This window comes from Purpureocillium takamizusanense, chromosome 5 (assembly GCF_022605165.1).
Source record: "Purpureocillium takamizusanense chromosome 5, complete sequence".
In the NCBI taxonomy this organism is placed as follows: Eukaryota; Fungi; Ascomycota; class Sordariomycetes; order Hypocreales; family Ophiocordycipitaceae; genus Purpureocillium; species Purpureocillium takamizusanense.
Window position 1 is genome coordinate 1,967,585 of NC_063072.1, and position 16,681 is coordinate 1,984,265.

Below are 16,681 nucleotides of genomic sequence, written 5' to 3' on the forward strand. Positions count from 1 at the left end.
AGTCACCTGTGAATCGCTGCGCAGCGATTGGCGGCTTACCGAGGGCGTGGACAATCGACTTCGGTAGGCACAAGTACCTGTACCGAGAGGAAGCCAGCTTGCAAGCAAGTCACCCACCGTGTGCGTGCTGCAGCTCGTGGGGCGTTTGCAAGCCTTCCGAGGTCAGCTCCCCAGGCAGCCGGTGCTTGAGGCCCGGGGTGCATGAAGTGGCGAGCGGAGTCCAGTGAAACCCCACTGCAGCTCAGCGCCCCAGCGCCTGATGAAGCGATTGAGGGACCTGGGCCCCTTCATTCTCCCACGGTTCGTGCATCCAGGATATTGCCTTTAAACTCACATGCTACATGGTACAATTCGCATTCTCACGCGGCACAGCATCAGGCAATCCCAGATCATTACCTGCTTGATACTAGAGCTTGCACGCAGAACCTGTGCTACAGAATTTAGGCCATGGCCAGAACCGCCCGCCCTCGGCCCCCGAGGTTTTGCCCGTCCAGTCCAGCCTAACATAATAAGGTACAGTGCCTACCCGCCGAAGCACAGTATCCCAGACGCAGGGACCCCCCGCAAGCCGACCCCCAACTCGTCACATGCAAGTCAACCTAACCTCATGCTCACTCTACTCCGTTGACTTATACGCGACACCAGGGCCATCACAGCCAGGTCACGTCCTCCTTTGCCTCATCTTCTCTTTACCAAATAATCGTATCGAGTCTTATCTACTCGAACAACGAAACCCCCCACTTCACACGACCCGCGCGCCGCAGCATCATGGCCCAGCCGCCGCCCACGGCTTCCGGCGCCGACCGCATCCGCTCACTCACAGACCAAGACGCCATCTTCCAGGCCTTTGACTCCTATCCCTGGAGCAAGGATAAGGCCTTCCTGGTATGTGTCCCGGCAATCCTCCAGACTTGCGCGCTCTCCCCCTCTCTTACCGTCCGTTTGGACTCATGCCGACGGCGGCTGCTGCTGCTGCTGGTCTTGCTGCCACCATGAACTCTCATCATCATCATCATCATCATCATCAACATCACCGTCACCGTCAATCCCTCCCAACCCGCTGGCTGACACATCCCCTCGCCACCCTCTTCCCCTTCCCACAGGCCGGCCTCTCCGCCATCCTCGGCGAGCCCAGTTCCTCGCCGGCCCCAAACCCGCAGGGTTCCCCCGCGGACATCGCCACGCACGCCCGCGTCTTCTACTACGCCCAGCGCATCGGCGTCCAGATCGACTTCGCCCAGTACCAGCGGTGGCTCGCCGACCACCCCGACCACCAGCCGCCGCACGTCGTGCCCCCAGGGTACCTCTCCTCGCAGCAGGACTCGGCGGATTCCGCCGCAGCGGGAGAGACGACGACGAGCCCCGCGTCGCCGCCCCCGACCCTCTCCTGGCAGCAGGCCGCCCCCAAGGCCGACCTCTACGTCGATCGCAGCGCTGTTCCCGCTTCCCAGTCGGCTCCCGGCGGTGCGGGCGAGCCAAACTACCCAATGGGCTTTGCCGAGATGCTCAAGCTCCTGCAGGAAGGGAAACCGATTCCGGGGATCAGGCAGATTCCCAACACCCTTGCTAGAGATCCGGTGAGGCCCCATAGGCATCTGCCCTTCGGTTCGTAGCTTGTATGCTTACCACATACTCGACCAGGGAGTGAAACCCGTCGGCTCACGAGCCGCCCCAAAGAAGCCCTGGGAGAGAGACGAAGTCATCGCTCCCCCAGACATGGACCTTCCCCATTCACTCGACACAGAGTTTCCGCCGCTGGAGAGTGACACTCCGGAGGCCCAAACCGAGGCAGTCGCTTCATGATAATCTTTCAGCATACATACCCCTCCAAGTCAAGACAGCAAGGGATGCTGCATTACAGGCGTTGGGACTTCGCAGCATATCACCGACTCAATAGCTTTTTGTCTACCAAACGTTGTCAATGAAAGCTACAAGACTCTTGCTTGTGGCATCAACGACGTGGCTCAGGCTTCTCTCACTTTATGCACCATGTGCCAGTGCTAAAGCCAAAAGTTTGCATTAATGAGCGTCTTCTCTACTTAACACCTCTAATCGACCGCCAAACTCTGTCGTGAGCCCATGTCGCAGCATGCGAAAGACCACAATCCTAGTCCCCGTAGACGTGCCCAGAACACGCTCTCTCGTCCTCCTATGGAAGATCACCTAAAGCCAGCTGGGCCAGTGTAGTCGACATCGAAGAGGACTCTCCCGCCTTGTGCAAGAGAACCTCAACGGTGCCACCGCCACCAGCAGCCCGCTCAGGCATATGCTGACAGGTCACCTATGGAATGCAAAGCCCCCTCGCGATTAACAGCTGCGCACTCCTCCATATTGCAAAATCCATAACCATGATGTGTCCAATGCACCCAGAGAGGCTGTAGCCAGCTGAGTGTAGGATGACGGGTGATCTGTAAATTACCTGCAAGGGAAAATGTTCCTAAGTGAAAGTCGACAAATTCTTGCTCGGTGGTCAGTTCGGGCAGAATAAGGAGAGACAAAATTGGATAGCGGTTGTAACGTAAGCCTGCCTCGAGTCGCGGTCCCAGCCATCTGCCTCGGGCAACGTGATGCGAAGCGGCATCCATGCAGGCACCCAACTGCTCTGGTTTAACGATACGCGCCCCCAAACCGAGGTCCGGGGCCCATGCGGCTGCCCATACCGGGTCCGACCCCGGGTCCAGGTCGAGTGGTCACCGCATGGTTGGTGCACAGCATGCCGACTCGCGAGCCAAACTTAGAGCCCCGAAGGGATACCATGTGCTTGCGAATGTGGGCAGCCACCATCTCGCGGTGCTGTGGGGTGGCGTTGTTGAGAATCCACTGGATGAGGTAGTTTCCGTACTGATCGCTTGCGATATCGATCAGAGGGATCCGGGTTCGATCGCGGCGGCCTTCGCACACCCGGTCCAGATATCTGCCGAGAAAGTCCGTGCCGCCGATCTTGAGGCACTTCTCGACCACCTTTGAAGCGAATTGATCGGTGCTGTACTCCGCAGCGTAGCGTATGACATGATCGATGGCTCGGCTACGGTCAGGGGGCGCGCCGTGCTCGCAGATGTGCTGGATGCACCAGTTTCCAAATTGGCCATGGGCGACGATGTCAATGTTTGCGAGCACTTCTTCGATGCAGGGGCGCTTCAAAGCCAAGGTCAGTACTACCTCACTGTAACTTCCACTGTCCAATTTACCTTGTCCTCTTCGAGGCAATTCTCAAAAATATTCTGGACAACCAAGCTGCCCGTCTCTCCAAGGGCAACCTCGTGCCACATGCCCCTCAGGGCTTCGTTGACATACTTCATGATCTGAGGCGGCGTCTCAGTCCAACGGAGCTCAAATAGTTTCTGCCACACATGGCAAGCATATCGATGGATGACAGTCTCTGGGATGCGGCGGAGAAGCTCATGTACCATGATTGCCTTGTAGTCTTCGGGTACGGAGTCAAAGGCCTTCTGGACCACGTGGCACCCAAAGGGGTCCATGGAAAGGTTCAGAGTGTTTCCTCGGATGGCATCGGCGATCTTGATCACCTGCTCCGGAGTTCCATGCTCAAAGCAGCGTTGAACCAGGAAGTTACCGAAGCGATTGACCATGAGGGGGTACGCCTGCGCCACGATTGCCTCAACAATCTCGTACTTTTGCTCAGGGCTGCCAACCTTGAGCTTCTGCTGGAGGAAGATGGATGCCTGCTGATCGTTGTTGCAGACTATCTTGTCCACGATATACTTCCAATTAGCACTGACGTTTTTATCAAGGAGCCGGCGATAATTCAGAGGTTCCGTCGCGGGAAGGTAAGTTGGCCCTTCAGCAGGTACAGCCTAGCGGATGTCAGTAGGAGGCTACACGAGATGGGAGTCTCGCTGCATTCACCTCATTTTTCCAGACCGCTTTCGAGGTGAATTCAGAAGCGTGGGGGGACAAGGGCGTTCCGATCGGTTGCTGCTGATATGGTGAATACATCCCCATTCCCATGGGGCCAAGTCCCGGAGGGGCATTCATGGGCATCTGAGTAGCCATTGGATCAATCTGGTTCACTGGTCCGGGCATCGCTCCGAAGCCACCTGTGTATTGATTCGGCGCACTCAACCGATGGTCGTAGCGGCCACCACGACGACCAGCCGGGGCGCGCATCATCTGCACCGGGTCCGGCGCAGCCCGGTCAGCTCGAAAGCTGTCCATGACAGGATACGATTCGTTTGACTCTCCAAAGGGCTGGCCGTAGCCTCGGCCACCAAACCAGTTTGCAGCGGATGGCTCACTGGCAGGGGGTTGGAAGGTGTTGCTGTTGGGAAAACCTCCCTTCGACGGGCCCCAGATGCCGCGGTTTCGATTGAGGGCAGTGGCGGACATGGCGTCGCTGGTATCAGACTGTGAATCGTCTGCCGGTGCCCAGGTTGGTTCTCGGGATACCAATGGCATGCCTCGCGGGACTGTGAAGCTTTGAGGATCGGTTTCCGCCTTGAATGACTTGGTTTTGGCCAGCTCCTGGTCCAGCTTTGAAATTCGGTTCTGTGCTTGGGCCAGCTGGAGCTTCAGTCTCAGAACTTCATCGGTATCGGGACGAGAGTCCTCAATAGCAGCGCTAGCAGGACGGGTGCTAGGGGTAGCCGCGGGAAAGACATCGGAAGCTGGGGTGATGGGCAACGAGTTGCTCGACGACGCATGCTCGACTGTCCTTGCATGAACCCTGGTAATTTTATCGTCTTCGGCGGACCTCAACGCCTCATTCTGTTGGTTGAGAACGGCTTGCTGCTCCGTGAGCTTGGCGAGTAGCTTGTCCATTGGATACGAGCCAGGAGAGTCATCCTGGTGCTCCCCGTCAGTAACATTCAGCAGGATACCAGCTACTCAAGGTGCGTACCACTGGTCCCGGCTGATTGACCAACTTGGAGCTGGTCAGGATGGCAACATTTCTGAGCATAGAAGGGGTCGAGCCATCATCACGCGTCTGTGCGGGTCAGCAACTGCTCGGCGGGTCTCTATCCCATGCACGAGAAACAGATGAGATGGTGGGATGCACTTACGCCTCCTGAGAACGCTGAAGAGGCTTGTGTACCAGAGGGAGAAATGCCGCCCTCCTGGTGGAGGCCTGCAGCGTGCTGCCCTCCTTGCTGAGGGGTCGGGCCTCGAGGCTCGGAGGCCGACATGATTTAGCCAAGACGGGGTGCAGGGGCGCGTTGCTGAGTCCCGTCTTGCGATGATTGAAGAAGATCGGAAAATATGGTCGAAATGGCGCCGCAGGAAGAGGCCAACGAGATCAAAGGCGCTGGGAGATGGTGAGCCCAATCGCGTAGAGGCAGAGGAGGATGTGAGTGTTTGTATTACGAGTTTTTGGAGAAGATGCCTCGAGACAAACCAAAGGCGTAGATGAGAAGGAGCTGACGAGGGCGAAAAGGAAAGAAGAGATGATTTGGCAGACGCGAGATGACACCTGACGGTGGAGTTGACCAGCAGGTGGCACTGGAAAGATGTGTGGTGGGTGAGGACTGGGGCACAAGCGAGACGACCGAGGAGGGAAGGTTGGAGTTTTTCCGGGGAAGGGAGACGCGGAAGGACAGAGGAGGTGCTCGACGAGAACTGGGCTGGCAGTGCAGTGCAGTGCAGTGCACCACTCCCAAGTGCGCGCAGCCGCCCGTGCTGGACCTAGCGCTCTGGAAAGCGCTGAGCTGACACGCGCAGCTGGCTGGCGGTGTTCAGTGCAAGGGCGAGGACTGAGCACCTCGCCCCAGCAGAGCCTGAACAGTTGCACGGGACCCGTCTCTTTTCGCTGCTTGGGTCGAGTCCCCTCAGCGACTGGCGCTGTTACCTAGAAGCTCGGGGCGTTGTCTTGTGCCAGCAGGGCGCGGCCCGGCCGCTCCAGCTCGCTCAGGTCCGGACGAGAGGTCGGCATCCGGTTGGCCCAGTGCCTGGTTCCTTTGCCAGCAGCTCCTTGGCAATTCCCCTATGAAGACGTTAGATGGCAGTCCACAAACCGCCAAAGGCAAGAGTAGCGCGAGATGGAGGGCTTGGCGCGTGGCCAATATGAGATGCTTGCTGGTCGCGAATGCCTCTCGGCTCCATCCCATGTTGGTATGATGCGGGTATGTGCCCTGCAGTAGTCAGCAGTGAATGATCAGCCCTATGAGTAAAGAACCAGGAGGTCTGCTGCAGAAAAATTCTGTACGCAAATTCTTACCTGCACGTTTCGATCATTAGCGAGATGGGGTCGCGGTGATCCAGAGATCCAACCCAGACCACCACTACACTAAGAAAGCCGATAACCTGGCCTCACGGGTATGACGCCCATGCAACACAAACCAAGTTCAAAGTACTGTTTATACGGCACTGCTCCAAATACTCTTCATCGTCGGCGTATGGTACAATAAATTTACAGTGTCCTCGCTCAACCGCTTCCCAGCAGCCCTCGCACGCTCTGTGGCGCCTTCGTCTATAGCATTGCCAGAGCTGATTTCTTGCAGTCTAGCTTGAAGCTCTTCTTGATAAATTGCGGGTATAGTTGCTCGTCTCGCGCGGTCCGAGAACATGCTGGCGTTCGGCATCTCGAGATCATCGTTTCTTGCCATGCGTGGCAGCTAGCTGGGGGTTAGCAATGAGCCCCCGATACAAAATCCATCATAGACTCACCTGGCGGCGCCTTCTTCTTCTTGGGCGCACTCTTGCCTCTTTCCTTCAGCCTGTTCCATGCATATGAGCGTGCTGCTGCCAGAAAGTGGTGATCAGAGCTTGCATACTCCTCAATGTACTCGAACCGGTCCTCTTCGGCGTCGTCCCAGGTCGTAAGGTGGGGTCCGAATTCGCGCTTCACATCCCTGATGGTTGCCGTCTTCCTCGGGTAGTATGCGGCGACGGCAGGGCCCTTTAATCGCTGTCGCAGGATCTTGTTGCCCATGCGGACTCCCTTAGGGTTGAACGTCGTCGCGAAAACCTGGCATTGCGCCTGAGCGCGGTCAGCTGCTTGCGATTGTATAATCACTATGCAGTCTTGCCTTCATCAATTCTACGATCCGTGCGCGAGGGACGCTCATCTTTGCATGGCCGATCGTGCTGTTGTTGCCGTTGTCGCCGATTTTTCGAGGTTGAGGTGAAGTCGTTCAGATCCTGGTCTGTAGAGCTGCCCCGGGCCATCATTGGCTGAGGCGATCTGTGTGGGGCGGCGGGCCAAATCCACCCAGCCCCACGACCCTCCAAGCGTCGCTTCTTAGGAAACTTGGTTCACGTCGCAAACAGCAGACTTTACACTCTGAGCCCTGACGCGTACATATCAGGCCACCAAGGGCCCAACACGCTCTTTTCGACGCAGCTTTCACGTGAGAGCATCTTGAAGGTTAAGACTTGGCCGCCGCTTACCTACTCACTGATTGCTTTAGGCTTTGGATCTCACTGGCGAGGTTTGGCAAGCAATGGCCAAACGTCCAGCCTCGAGCCTGGAGGCCGGAGAGGTCCTCAGTCAGAGCGACCAGGCGAGCAGTAAACGGCCCAGACAAGATGGGTCAGAGCTCACGGAGGATGATCAGCCGCGCACCATCCAGCAAAGCTCGTTCGAGTCGATGCCCGGTCTGACAGACTTTATCCCTTGGAAGTCTTCAGAGATCTCCTCGCAGCTGCCTCCACTGCCGCAGGTCAAGGATCCGGAATTAGAGAAAAGAGCATTCACTCATCCCGGCGTTCCCCGAAACGGTGAGGAAAGCTACGAACGCTTGGAGTGGCTTGGGGACGCGTACATTGAGCTCGCGGCCACCGGCCTCATCTTCAAGACCTTTGCGAAAACGTCTGCCGGCCGCTGCTCCCAGCTGCGGGAGCTGCTGGTGCGCAACACAACGCTCGCCAGCTATTTTCGACAGTACAACATGGCATCAAAAGCGATACTGCCACCTGAATTCCACGGTGACCGTGGCTTGGGACGGGGTAGATCGAGCGACAAGGACCTGTGCAAGACGCAAGCCGACATGTTTGAGGCATACTTTGGCGCTGTGGTTGCGTCGGATCCCCAACACGGAAAGGCGAATGCCCTGGCCTGGATCCGAACGCTCTGGGGCCAGACAATCAAAGAGAAGATTGTAGAGTACGAAAAGCAACATGGCGCATCTGCCGGCGCTGCCGCAGCAGCATCAGCTTCGGCGTCCGCGGCCGCTCCTGCCACGCCTAACCTCAAGCCCAAAGACAAGCTGAGAGCTGCCATTGGTGCGAAGGGCATCCTGCTCAGCTATCTCGACATGCCGGGAAACAAGAAGGACAAGAACCACGGCCTACCGCTCTACACTATCGGGGTGTACCTCGACGGTTGGGGTGAAACAAAGAAGCTCCTGGGCACCGGCACTGCGCTGCAGAAAAAGGAGGCGGGCCACAAGGCAGCAGCCCAAGCGCTGGAAAACAAGAAGCTGATGAAGGTGTATGAAGCGAAGAAGAAGGCGTTCCAGGAGGCTATGGCAGCTACGCAGGAAAATGATGGGTCTGCAGAGTAGGCCCGGACAGCTGGATTGGCGATTGTGTGAATACCCAAAGACGCTGCCGAGGAAGTGCCAATGGTGTGCATAGCAAGGCGTTTATGCGGTCAATGTCCGGATCCCTTGAAAGCAATGTCGATGAAGGATGAACATTACTGAGGATCGCTGATCAATGAGACCGTGCTGTATTGATTACGATAAACTGCATGTGCAGTGGCTCTCGAGTGACTTGTACTCGCAGGGCAACCATCTCATAGTGGGGGAAACGGACTGTCGGAGGATCGTCCACGTGCAGTTGCTCCGACGGCGCAACTGCCGTGCGTCCAGATGCGACAGGCTTTGCTTGTGCTTTTTGTAGCTGTGGTAGTGCTCGCAAAGAGACTTGAGTATATATTTTCCGATATCGCGACCTGCTTCACAGAGCAATGGCTTTGTCTGATGTTGAAAGAGTCGATCCGTTGTCCAAGCCGTGTCCGTGGGGCTACGCGACGGCTGTCACATGCCTGCCGAGACGGTCCCTCCACGGTCACCGGAGTAGGGTTAGGGTGGGTGACACCTTGCGTGGGCCTAGTAGGCAGTAAGTATGTACACTTGAACAAGACAACAGCGGGCTAGAGGGGAATAATAACAATGTGAACATGGCTCCATTTTGGTCTCACTTTTGCACAGCACAAGCTGCGTCGTGCACTGCATGTAAATGGGTGGGTGCCACGGCGTGAGACGCAGCAGCTGTTGTTGCGGTGGTAGCGGGATGCTAGGGTTTCGCGTGTACAAGGATGGGCGATCAATGCGCCTCTGATTCCAGTGGTCCAGCAGGCTGTCGGCGGCTCCAGCTTCAACGGCGAGCGCCCGACGCATCACAGACGAGTCATGGAACCCAGTGGAGTTACGTCCATAGAGGTAGGTAGGTGCAACACAGCGCCACACACGCCCGACTAAGCCCCACTGGAATCAACAATTACAGGTACGTACAACGTCAAAGTGCCTCGGCCGACGCTGTTGTTGTGCTACCGTACTGCTGGAGGTAGTGAGGCAGACGCCGCCTTTCGCCAGTGCCGCCCGCCCGTCACACCTGCTAATACCCTGGAAACGCCGCAACCTGCCCAGCTTGGTAGTACGCACCTAAAGCCAGGGCCTCGGCACGCCGCGTCGGAATGTCCATTGTTAGCATCATCGTTTCCAATAATTCCGTCTTCGTCCCAGCCCAACCCGCCCACCCGTGCCTCCGTCTCACCCGTCAGCCAGCGTCATCATTGCACCCGCGACACATCTCGACGGCCATTCCGGACCGAGTCCCCGACTGACTGACTCCCTCCCTGCCTCCCTCCATCGTCGCCGCGCCCAATACAAGTTGCACGACTCTTGCACCTGCGTCCCATCTGCATTTGACGCCGTATCCCGCTCGCCCGCCCGCTCGCGCCGCCCTCGTGCCGCCGAACCCCATATCCGCAAGGAGGTCATCGCGTTACACCACGGCTGCTGAAGGACTGGAGGCGCACCCGGTCCTCTCTTTTCGTCTCTCTATCGCACGTCGCATCGTCTGCGTCGATCCAGCCCGCGAATCAAGCAATCGTATTCATAGGGGGCTTGCCGGCGGCGAGGCACAGACGGCACCATGGCCGACTCCGTGGGTGCGTGGCTCGAATCCCGCCTCTTCCGCCCACCTCTACCAATGCTGTTCCAGGGGGCGTATCTCCTTGACTGACATCGTATGCCGTCTTGCATAGATCGCGTGTTCGTTCACGCCCTCAACACAGTCAAAAAGATACCCAAGACGGGTGCGTCGCGACCGCCTCCATCGGACCGATTACGGCTCTACGGCCTCTACAAGCAGGCAATGGAGGGGGACGTCGACGGCGTCATGGAGCAGCCCACGGCCGGCCCAGGGCTGACGGCGGAAGAGCTGCAGCGAGAACGCGACAAGTGGGACGCGTGGAACTCACAAAGGGGCATCACGCGCACCGAGGCAAAGCGCAGATACGTCGAAGCGCTAATTGAGACGATGCACCGCTATGCGACAACCTCGTAAGTCTCGCACTCGTCATGCCGACTTGACAAATGACACGTATTGACGCCCCGGGCCGTCAGGGATGCCTCGGAACTGGTCACGGAACTCGAATTCGTCTGGAACCAGATCAAGCACAACTCTTCGAGTTCGACGGGCTCATCCCCAAAGGCTGGTGGCTCGACCGGAGCCCTGCGGCAGTTCCAACAGCCCATGAGCGGGAGCGACGGGCCGATGAGGATCCTCAGCCCGATGAGTGAGCAAGACGAGGCCGAACTGCGGTCGCAGCGACAGATGGACCTCGAGGACGAGGCCGAAGTGGAGAGCGCGCGCAGCAACCGGTGGCAGCGGAAGATGGAGCGTGCCATCACGAAACTCTCCGCCGAGATCGCTGCGCTGCGAGAGCAGATCACGACCGGGCGTGAGTGGAAGTCCAAGAAGGCGCGCAGCTACCCCGCGTGGGTGAGCTGGCTGGCCTGGCTGGTCCTGAGGCACCTCGTCATCGACAGCGTCATCCTTGCCATCGTCTTGTTGTGGCTCCGCAAGCGAAAGGATAGGCGTCTTGAGGACCTCGTCAGGGTGGCTCTCAAGATTATTCGGGAGTACGTCAGAAACGTGCTCCCGTCCAGGTGATGAGCGGCAACTTTGTCAAGATGCAGACCGACGCTCAAGTCCGGCGGCATTGGAGGCAGACACTTCGCGCCAGCTCCTGCCACATGGTATATGAGCCCTGTGAGTCGCGTTATAGTAAGTCGCGTTACAGCATAGCGACTGGACTTGGATGACCGGCACGGTGGAAGAAGCTCTGGCCCCGCCAACTCCATCTCTGTGAGTATCCCGAACAGCTTGGTCCATCCCACGCGATGTAGTATGACCACTGCTTGCACCACTTCACGACTGCTCGTCTCCGAGGGGCAAGCCGCGAGGGGCCGTAAGAACGGCGCCCGGCCCGAGGCAGGCCACTTCATGGAGTGATCCCATTTGTTCAGGATATAGGAGACATTCAAAGAGGTGGGTTGGCACAGGACAATGGCCCATGCGAAGCAGGCATGTCTCGATAAATAGAGCGACACATGATGTATGATAGATGGCGAGGCTCCTCAGCCCAGACTCACTTCGGGCGCACGTCGGCGCGAGCCATGATGCAACGAGCACTGTCATTTACAAAGCTGAGCTGGCTGGTGGACGGCAGAGTCGAACAACACCAAGCCACTTGAGAAGGACAAAGTACATACATAGACTCTCCTCTCACAAACATCATGGCGGCCGCGGTTGGTCAATGAGCCCTATGCGGGCAGCAAGTCCTACACTTCCACTACGTACCACCTTGTCTACAAAGAACCGTTCTACCCACCCACGCGCTTGAGCTGTCGTTGCTGCTGCAGGTGATGTTGCGCATGCGTGTGACGGAGCTCCCGTCACACTGCGTGTCGGTGTGCCATGCACGCGAATATGACGAGACATTTTCGTACTACACAACGTACTCCGTATATACATACTTGCATACATCTTGCGCTGCAGCTTCATGGGCGGTCAATTGGTCTCCTGTGAGGTGAGAGCGAATATCCGACTTCCTTTCTTCGTTTCGTCTGTCCTTTCCTCCTTCCCAACCAACCCAACCCAATTCCCGTCCCCGTCCTTGAAAGGGGAAAAAGGATCACGGACCAACACACCAGCGTTTATCCCCTCGTCCATCTCGTGACAACCTTGAAGTGTCCAATTAGAACAAGCCTATTCAGTCGTGTGTGTGTGTTTGTTTGTGTGTTTACGTCGTTTTTGTGTGTGCATCATCGAACGGACAGACTTCGCATAGAGAGAGAGAGAGAGAGAGAGAGAGAGAGAGAGAGATCCAAGCTCTTCATGGTTTTGGTTTTCGTCTCTTCCATCCTTTTTTTTTTTTTGAGTTCAAGGGGTAACAATGAATCACTTCAGCCCGCGGTCTGGGCCGCCAGGTCCCTCTCGGGGTCCGCTGCAACCTCGACCTCAACCACATTCCCGAGCGCATCCCCAAGCGCAACCGCAACCGCAACCGCAACCACAACAACGGGGACAACCTCCCACCGCGCCGGCCGCGATGCTGCGCGGGCGAGACCGACATGCATCTGCTAGCAGCCTCCTGACACAACCAGCCACGGCCGCGGGTGCGGGTACGGGTGCGGGCGCGGCACATCCGTCGCAAAATCACCCTCAGCAACAGCAGCAGCAACAGCAGCAGCAACAGCAGCAGCAGCAGCAGCAGCAGCAGCAACAACAACAGAGCGGCATCCCCGTCCTCGTCCACCTCACGCCTGCCGCCTTCTTCGTGCCCCTCCCGGCAGACGTCGCGGCCACTCCCCTCCCCCCGCCCGCGGACCGCGTCGCCCGCCTCCGCGCCATCCTCGCCCGCCTCGACGAGCACGCCGCCCAGGTGCGCTCCAACGCAATCGCCCTCGTGCGCCGCGACTGCTTCCGCCTGCTGAGCGACGCCCTCGCCGATGAGCCCGACCATCCCGCGCAGCCACCAGACGATGCTGGCCCGCCACCATCAGCGGCAGCTGGCGGTGGTCCTAGCCGTGGCCACTACCACCACCACCACCGTCGCCACCACCAGAGGCATCCGCAGCAGGCCGCTGCCCCCAGCACCATCAGCAGCAGCAACAGCCTCACGCCCGAGGATTACAACGCCATGATCGCCAACATGTCCGCCCCCAAGCCCCTCATGAGCATCATAGGCACCGGCGACTCCAGCACCTCCTCGTCATCATCTCCCTCCAACCTCCCCCGTCCGGACTTCAGCAAGGTGCCCGACCGCTCGCACAGAGAGTTCGCCACCCACCAGATCATGGCGTCCGTGTCGCGCCTCCTCGACGAGCTCTCCCGGCTCGACCAGCACTTCGCCCACACCAGGAGCGAGTACGAGGCTGCCCTCAAGCGCGAGCTGGAGGCCGACGAGGCCCGCTAGAAGCGGGACCCGTTTGGCCCTCGCTCCTCCACGAGGCCAGCCGTCACGACTACTACCTGGAGGCCTTTCCAGCCGAAGAAATCGAGCCCGGCGAAGCCGCTCCGCTCGTGCCTCAAGCGCCGTCCCGGGGATACGTTCTGATGAGGCAGACGAAACATTACCAGCAGGCCACGTGGAGTCTCACCAAGACACCTGCGATGGTTCTGGCGGGTTCAAGACCGCAACCCACGTTACACAGCAACCAGCAGAACAGATACTGGTAACATGGGGTATGACGGAGACATCTCGGTAGATTATTTTACCCTCATCGCCTCGCCTCCTCCAGTACGACGTCCTATATGTACAAAGCCGATCCAGACACCACCGTCCCGCAACATGACGACGCAAGGGAAATCTTTCTATTTTGGTACAGCAGCACGTCTTATACTCCGTACGCGATCTGGCCCATAGGCTTGTCCTCCTCCATACCGGGTGCCATGAAGTTTGTCCTCGGGTCACCCGTAGCCTTGGCTGCGGAGCACCGGGCCATCGTCGGTGAGCTACAGATTGCGAGTTAGCATAAGAGCGAGCAAAGAGCGGGTCAATAGATATAAAAAAAACATACCTCCGAGAGATGGCATCTGTGAAATAAAAGTTGTCGATAACCTTCTTCAGCGGCGCCCCACTAGCCTTGGATCCCTTGTTCTGGTCCACGAGCTGGACCTTGCTCAGTTGCCGCAGGGCAACGGGCTCAACCACGTCGTAGGCAGCCAGCGCCGGGCTGATCTCCACCATGCGGTCCCGCACCGCAGCAACATCGTCGTACGGTAAGGGAGCACCCAGGAACTCGCTGGCGGCCCGCAGGATCTTCCAGTCGGTTCGAGCCGCGCCGGGCAGGGAGGTGGCCGCACGGGTCATCTGGACGCGGCCCTCGGTGTTGACGTAGGTGCCCGCCTTCTCGGTGTACGCGGCACCAGGCAGGATGATGTCGGCAATCTGCGCACCACGGTCACCGTGGTGGCCCTGGTACACGACGAAAGCGTCCTTGGGGATATCGGCCTCGTTAAACTCGTCGGCGCCAAGGAGCCACACGAACTTGGGCTTGGTCTCCGCAACGGCAGCGGAGGGCGTCGTGAAGCCAACCTCGAAGGCGCCGGCTCGGGACGCTTCTCTCTGAAGAACGTTGTAGCCGTCCCACTCCGCGTTTGTGAAGTTAGCAGCGTTCTTCTCGACAAAAGCGCCAACGGTCTCGTAGAAGGCCTTGGCGTCAACATGGTCGGTGACACCGGAGCCGACGATGATCATAGGCCGCTTGGCAGCCTGGAGCTTCTTGCCGAAAGGACCAGTGAGAGCCTTCTTGAGCGCGGCGTGGTCGGCACCGAGGTGCTCGAACTCAAAGGTAGAGTCCCAGGTCTCGCCAACGACACCGATCTCAAGGTCGGAGAGGAGCCATTGTTTCCGGATGCGGGCGTTCAATACGGCGGCCTCGTGGCGGGGGTTGGTGCCGACGAGCAGAATGCAGTCAGCCTCCTCGATGCCCCAGATCCGGGAGTTGAAGGCGTAGTTGGACCGCACATCAATGCCGTGGGCGACGGGCTGGCTGCCGGTAGGAGTATCCAGAGCGAGGTTGTCAGAGCCCAGCTTGTTAGCCATGTCTTTGGCGACAACCAGGGACTCGACCTCGGTCAGGGCACCGGAAATGATCTTGAACTCGTTGCCCTTGGGCTTCTTCTGCTCCCAGGCACGGGCAACCTCGGCGAGGGCCTCCTCCCAGTCGGCCGGCTCGAACTTGCCCTCTCGTCGGACGAGCGGCATGGTCAGTCGCTGGGTCTTGAGGCCGTCGCAGGCGAAGCGGGTCTTGTCGTTGATCCACTCCTCATTGACATCATCGTTCAGACGGGGGAGGATTCGCATGACCTCGAGGCCGCGAGAGTCGACGCGAATGTTGGAGCCCAGACCGTCGAGGACATCGATGGACTCGGTGTGCTTCAGCTCCCAGGGACGGGCGCGGAAAGCGTAGGGCTTGGACGTCAGCGCACCAACGGGGCAAAGGTCGATCACGTTGCCGGACAGCTCGGAGTCGAGGTTCTTCTCGAGGTAGGTACCAATCTGCAGGTCGTTGCCACGGCCCGTAGAGCCAAGCTCAGGCGCTCCGGCGATATCGTTGGCGAATCGGACACATCGGGTGCAGTGAATACATCGGTTCATTGAGGTCTTGATCAAGGGGCCAATGTTCTTGTCTTCGACGGCGCGCTTGCCGCCAATCTCGTGGAACCGGCCACGGTCGGCGCCGTACCGCATGGACTGGTCCTGAAGGTCGCACTCGCCACCCTGGTCGCAGATGGGACAGTCGAGCGGGTGGTTTGCGAGGAGGAACTCCATGACGCCCTCGCGGGCCTTGTGGGTGAGAGGCGAGTTCGTCTTGACAACCATGCCGGGCTGCACAGGCCAGGCGCAAGAGGCCACAGGCTTCGGGGCCTTTTCCACCTCTACCAAGCACATACGGCAGTTTCCGGCGATCATGAGCTTCCTGCGGGCTTTGTTAAATTTCGGCTCGTCGGGACAACGGGAAGGCGGGCAGATTCGTACTCATGGTAGCAATATCTGAGTACAATGTTAGCAGCTGCACCTGTCACATCCGAAAAGGGAGAACCATGAGCGGGGGGGCGGTACATACCTGGGAATGGTCACTCCAGCCTTCTCACAGGCCTGGATCAGAGCAGAGCCAGCTAGCCTGGGGTCAGCAACGAGGTCCGTAGCAGCTCGCCAATCGACGCGGCATACCTTCAATCGAGACCTTCTTTCCATCTGGCAAGGTGTTAGTACTTGTGAGCATCTCAATGGCTCCCCCCCGGTCTCGCGGTTCGCCTTACCGACTGTCAATTCGACCTCCGCCTGGCGCTGGGGCGTGGTCGCAAATGTCCGGGAGACGTTGGCGACCCGCCGGCCGGTCCGCCAAGCCGAACGTGCCAGAGACTGTCGAAGCATCGTGTCGCCTTGACGGAGTGAAGGGGGGCGGTGATGACGATGCAGCGCGCTGCGGGCGGGATAAAGGCTCAGTGGTTGACGTCGAGACAAGAACTGCTCGTCTCCTCGGGTGGATGGGAAGTGCGCCAAACACGGATTACCAGGTACTTTACCCCCGCTGTGATTGGCTGGCCGGCTCCGACGTGTGTGCCTGAGGCCGCCGCCGCTGCCACGCCTAGGTAGCGCGTGTGGAGCCCCAGCCAGCGAGCCAGCCATAAACCCCAGAAATTTTGCGGACAGCTTGCCTGCTCTTCTTTTTTCTCTTCTCTCACCATAATTGTACCACGG

General features: G+C 58.6%; 7 protein-coding genes across 10 annotated transcripts; 4 read left to right on the forward strand and 3 right to left on the reverse strand.

Annotated features, from left to right (window-relative positions):
• The first annotated feature begins 322 nt into the window (after positions 1 to 322).
• Positions 323 to 1,950, forward strand: JDV02_006163 (uncharacterized protein). 3 transcript variants are annotated; one of them, XM_047987529.1, is made up of 4 exons: positions 323 to 589; positions 646 to 885; positions 1,104 to 1,577; positions 1,642 to 1,950. In XM_047987529.1, the coding sequence occupies exons 1-4, from the start codon at positions 335 to 337 to the stop codon at positions 1,801 to 1,803; spliced, it is 1,131 nt and encodes a 376-aa protein (XP_047843514.1). In that variant the 5' UTR covers positions 323 to 334; the 3' UTR covers positions 1,804 to 1,950. The 3 variants fall into 3 exon arrangements, with proteins under 3 accessions (XP_047843514.1, XP_047843512.1, XP_047843513.1); XM_047987527.1 differs by having other exon boundaries at positions 323 to 513; XM_047987528.1 differs by lacking the exon at positions 323 to 589 and having other exon boundaries at positions 590 to 1,577.
• A 657-nt stretch (positions 1,951 to 2,607) lies between these two features.
• Positions 2,608 to 5,144, reverse strand: JDV02_006164 (uncharacterized protein; the record flags this gene model as incomplete). The annotated part of the gene is made up of 5 exons (XM_047987530.1): positions 2,608 to 3,135; positions 3,189 to 3,815; positions 3,868 to 4,803; positions 4,859 to 4,945; positions 5,022 to 5,144. 5 exons carry the CDS (start codon positions 5,142 to 5,144, stop codon positions 2,608 to 2,610), a joined length of 2,301 nt encoding a protein of 766 aa, XP_047843515.1.
• A 1,399-nt stretch (positions 5,145 to 6,543) lies between these two features.
• On the reverse strand, positions 6,544 to 7,022 carry JDV02_006165 (uncharacterized protein; the record flags this gene model as incomplete). The annotated part of the gene is made up of 4 exons (XM_047987531.1): positions 6,544 to 6,569; positions 6,622 to 6,671; positions 6,729 to 6,934; positions 6,984 to 7,022. 4 exons carry the CDS (start codon positions 7,020 to 7,022, stop codon positions 6,544 to 6,546), a joined length of 321 nt encoding a protein of 106 aa, XP_047843516.1.
• A 190-nt stretch (positions 7,023 to 7,212) lies between these two features.
• Positions 7,213 to 8,635, forward strand: JDV02_006166 (Ribonuclease III). Its single transcript, XM_047987532.1, has one exon. It carries the CDS (start codon positions 7,398 to 7,400, stop codon positions 8,457 to 8,459), a length of 1,062 nt encoding a protein of 353 aa, XP_047843517.1. The 5' UTR covers positions 7,213 to 7,397; the 3' UTR covers positions 8,460 to 8,635.
• Positions 8,636 to 9,647: 1,012 nt separating this feature from the next.
• Positions 9,648 to 11,762, forward strand: ATG37 (Autophagy protein 37). Of its 2 annotated transcripts, XM_047987533.1 has the most exons (3): positions 9,648 to 10,072; positions 10,169 to 10,466; positions 10,530 to 11,762. In XM_047987533.1, the coding sequence occupies exons 1-3, from the start codon at positions 10,057 to 10,059 to the stop codon at positions 11,077 to 11,079; spliced, it is 864 nt and encodes a 287-aa protein (XP_047843518.1). In that variant the 5' UTR covers positions 9,648 to 10,056; the 3' UTR covers positions 11,080 to 11,762. The 2 variants fall into 2 exon arrangements, with proteins under 2 accessions (XP_047843518.1, XP_047843519.1); XM_047987534.1 differs by having other exon boundaries at positions 9,648 to 10,466.
• JDV02_006168 (uncharacterized protein) lies at positions 11,706 to 13,387 on the forward strand (the record flags this gene model as incomplete). Its single annotated transcript, XM_047987535.1, has 2 exons — positions 11,706 to 11,721; positions 12,576 to 13,387. The coding sequence occupies 2 exons, from the start codon at positions 11,706 to 11,708 to the stop codon at positions 13,385 to 13,387; spliced, it is 828 nt and encodes a 275-aa protein (XP_047843520.1).
• A 218-nt stretch (positions 13,388 to 13,605) lies between these two features.
• Positions 13,606 to 16,435, reverse strand: NdufS1 (ndufs1 NADH-ubiquinone oxidoreductase subunit). The gene is made up of 6 exons (XM_047987536.1): positions 16,240 to 16,435; positions 16,151 to 16,174; positions 16,044 to 16,095; positions 15,956 to 15,970; positions 13,992 to 15,896; positions 13,606 to 13,926 (listed from the first exon to the last, which is right to left on the reverse strand). Exons 1-6 carry the CDS (start codon positions 16,352 to 16,354, stop codon positions 13,809 to 13,811), a joined length of 2,229 nt encoding a protein of 742 aa, XP_047843521.1. The 5' UTR covers positions 16,355 to 16,435; the 3' UTR covers positions 13,606 to 13,808.
• Positions 16,436 to 16,681: the final 246 nt, after the last annotated feature.

Excerpts from the sequence above, each read along its gene's own strand:
- JDV02_006163 (XM_047987529.1), top strand. The coding sequence starts at position 335 with ATGCTACATGGTACAATTCGCATTCTCACGCGGCACAGCATCAGGCAA. Across the intron at positions 590-645 it reads CGACCCCCAACTCGTCACAT|GGCCATCACAGCCAGGTCAC; the intron begins GCAAGTCAACCT and ends ACGCGACACCAG. Across the intron at positions 1,578-1,641 it reads ACACCCTTGCTAGAGATCCG|GGAGTGAAACCCGTCGGCTC; the intron begins GTGAGGCCCCAT and ends ATACTCGACCAG.
- ATG37 (XM_047987534.1), top strand. The coding sequence starts at position 10,153 with ATGCCGTCTTGCATAGATCGCGTGTTCGTTCACGCCCTCAACACAGTC. Across the intron at positions 10,467-10,529 it reads CACCGCTATGCGACAACCTC|GGATGCCTCGGAACTGGTCA; the intron begins GTAAGTCTCGCA and ends CCGGGCCGTCAG.
- JDV02_006166 (XM_047987532.1), top strand. The coding sequence starts at position 7,398 with ATGGCCAAACGTCCAGCCTCGAGCCTGGAGGCCGGAGAGGTCCTCAGT.
- NdufS1 (XM_047987536.1), bottom strand. The coding sequence starts at position 16,354 with ATGCTTCGACAGTCTCTGGCACGTTCGGCTTGGCGGACCGGCCGGCGG. Across the intron at positions 16,175-16,239 it reads GGAGGTCGAATTGACAGTCG|ATGGAAAGAAGGTCTCGATT; the intron begins GTAAGGCGAACC and ends ACACCTTGCCAG. Across the intron at positions 13,927-13,991 it reads ACAGATGCCATCTCTCGGAG|CTCACCGACGATGGCCCGGT; the intron begins GTATGTTTTTTT and ends CGCAATCTGTAG.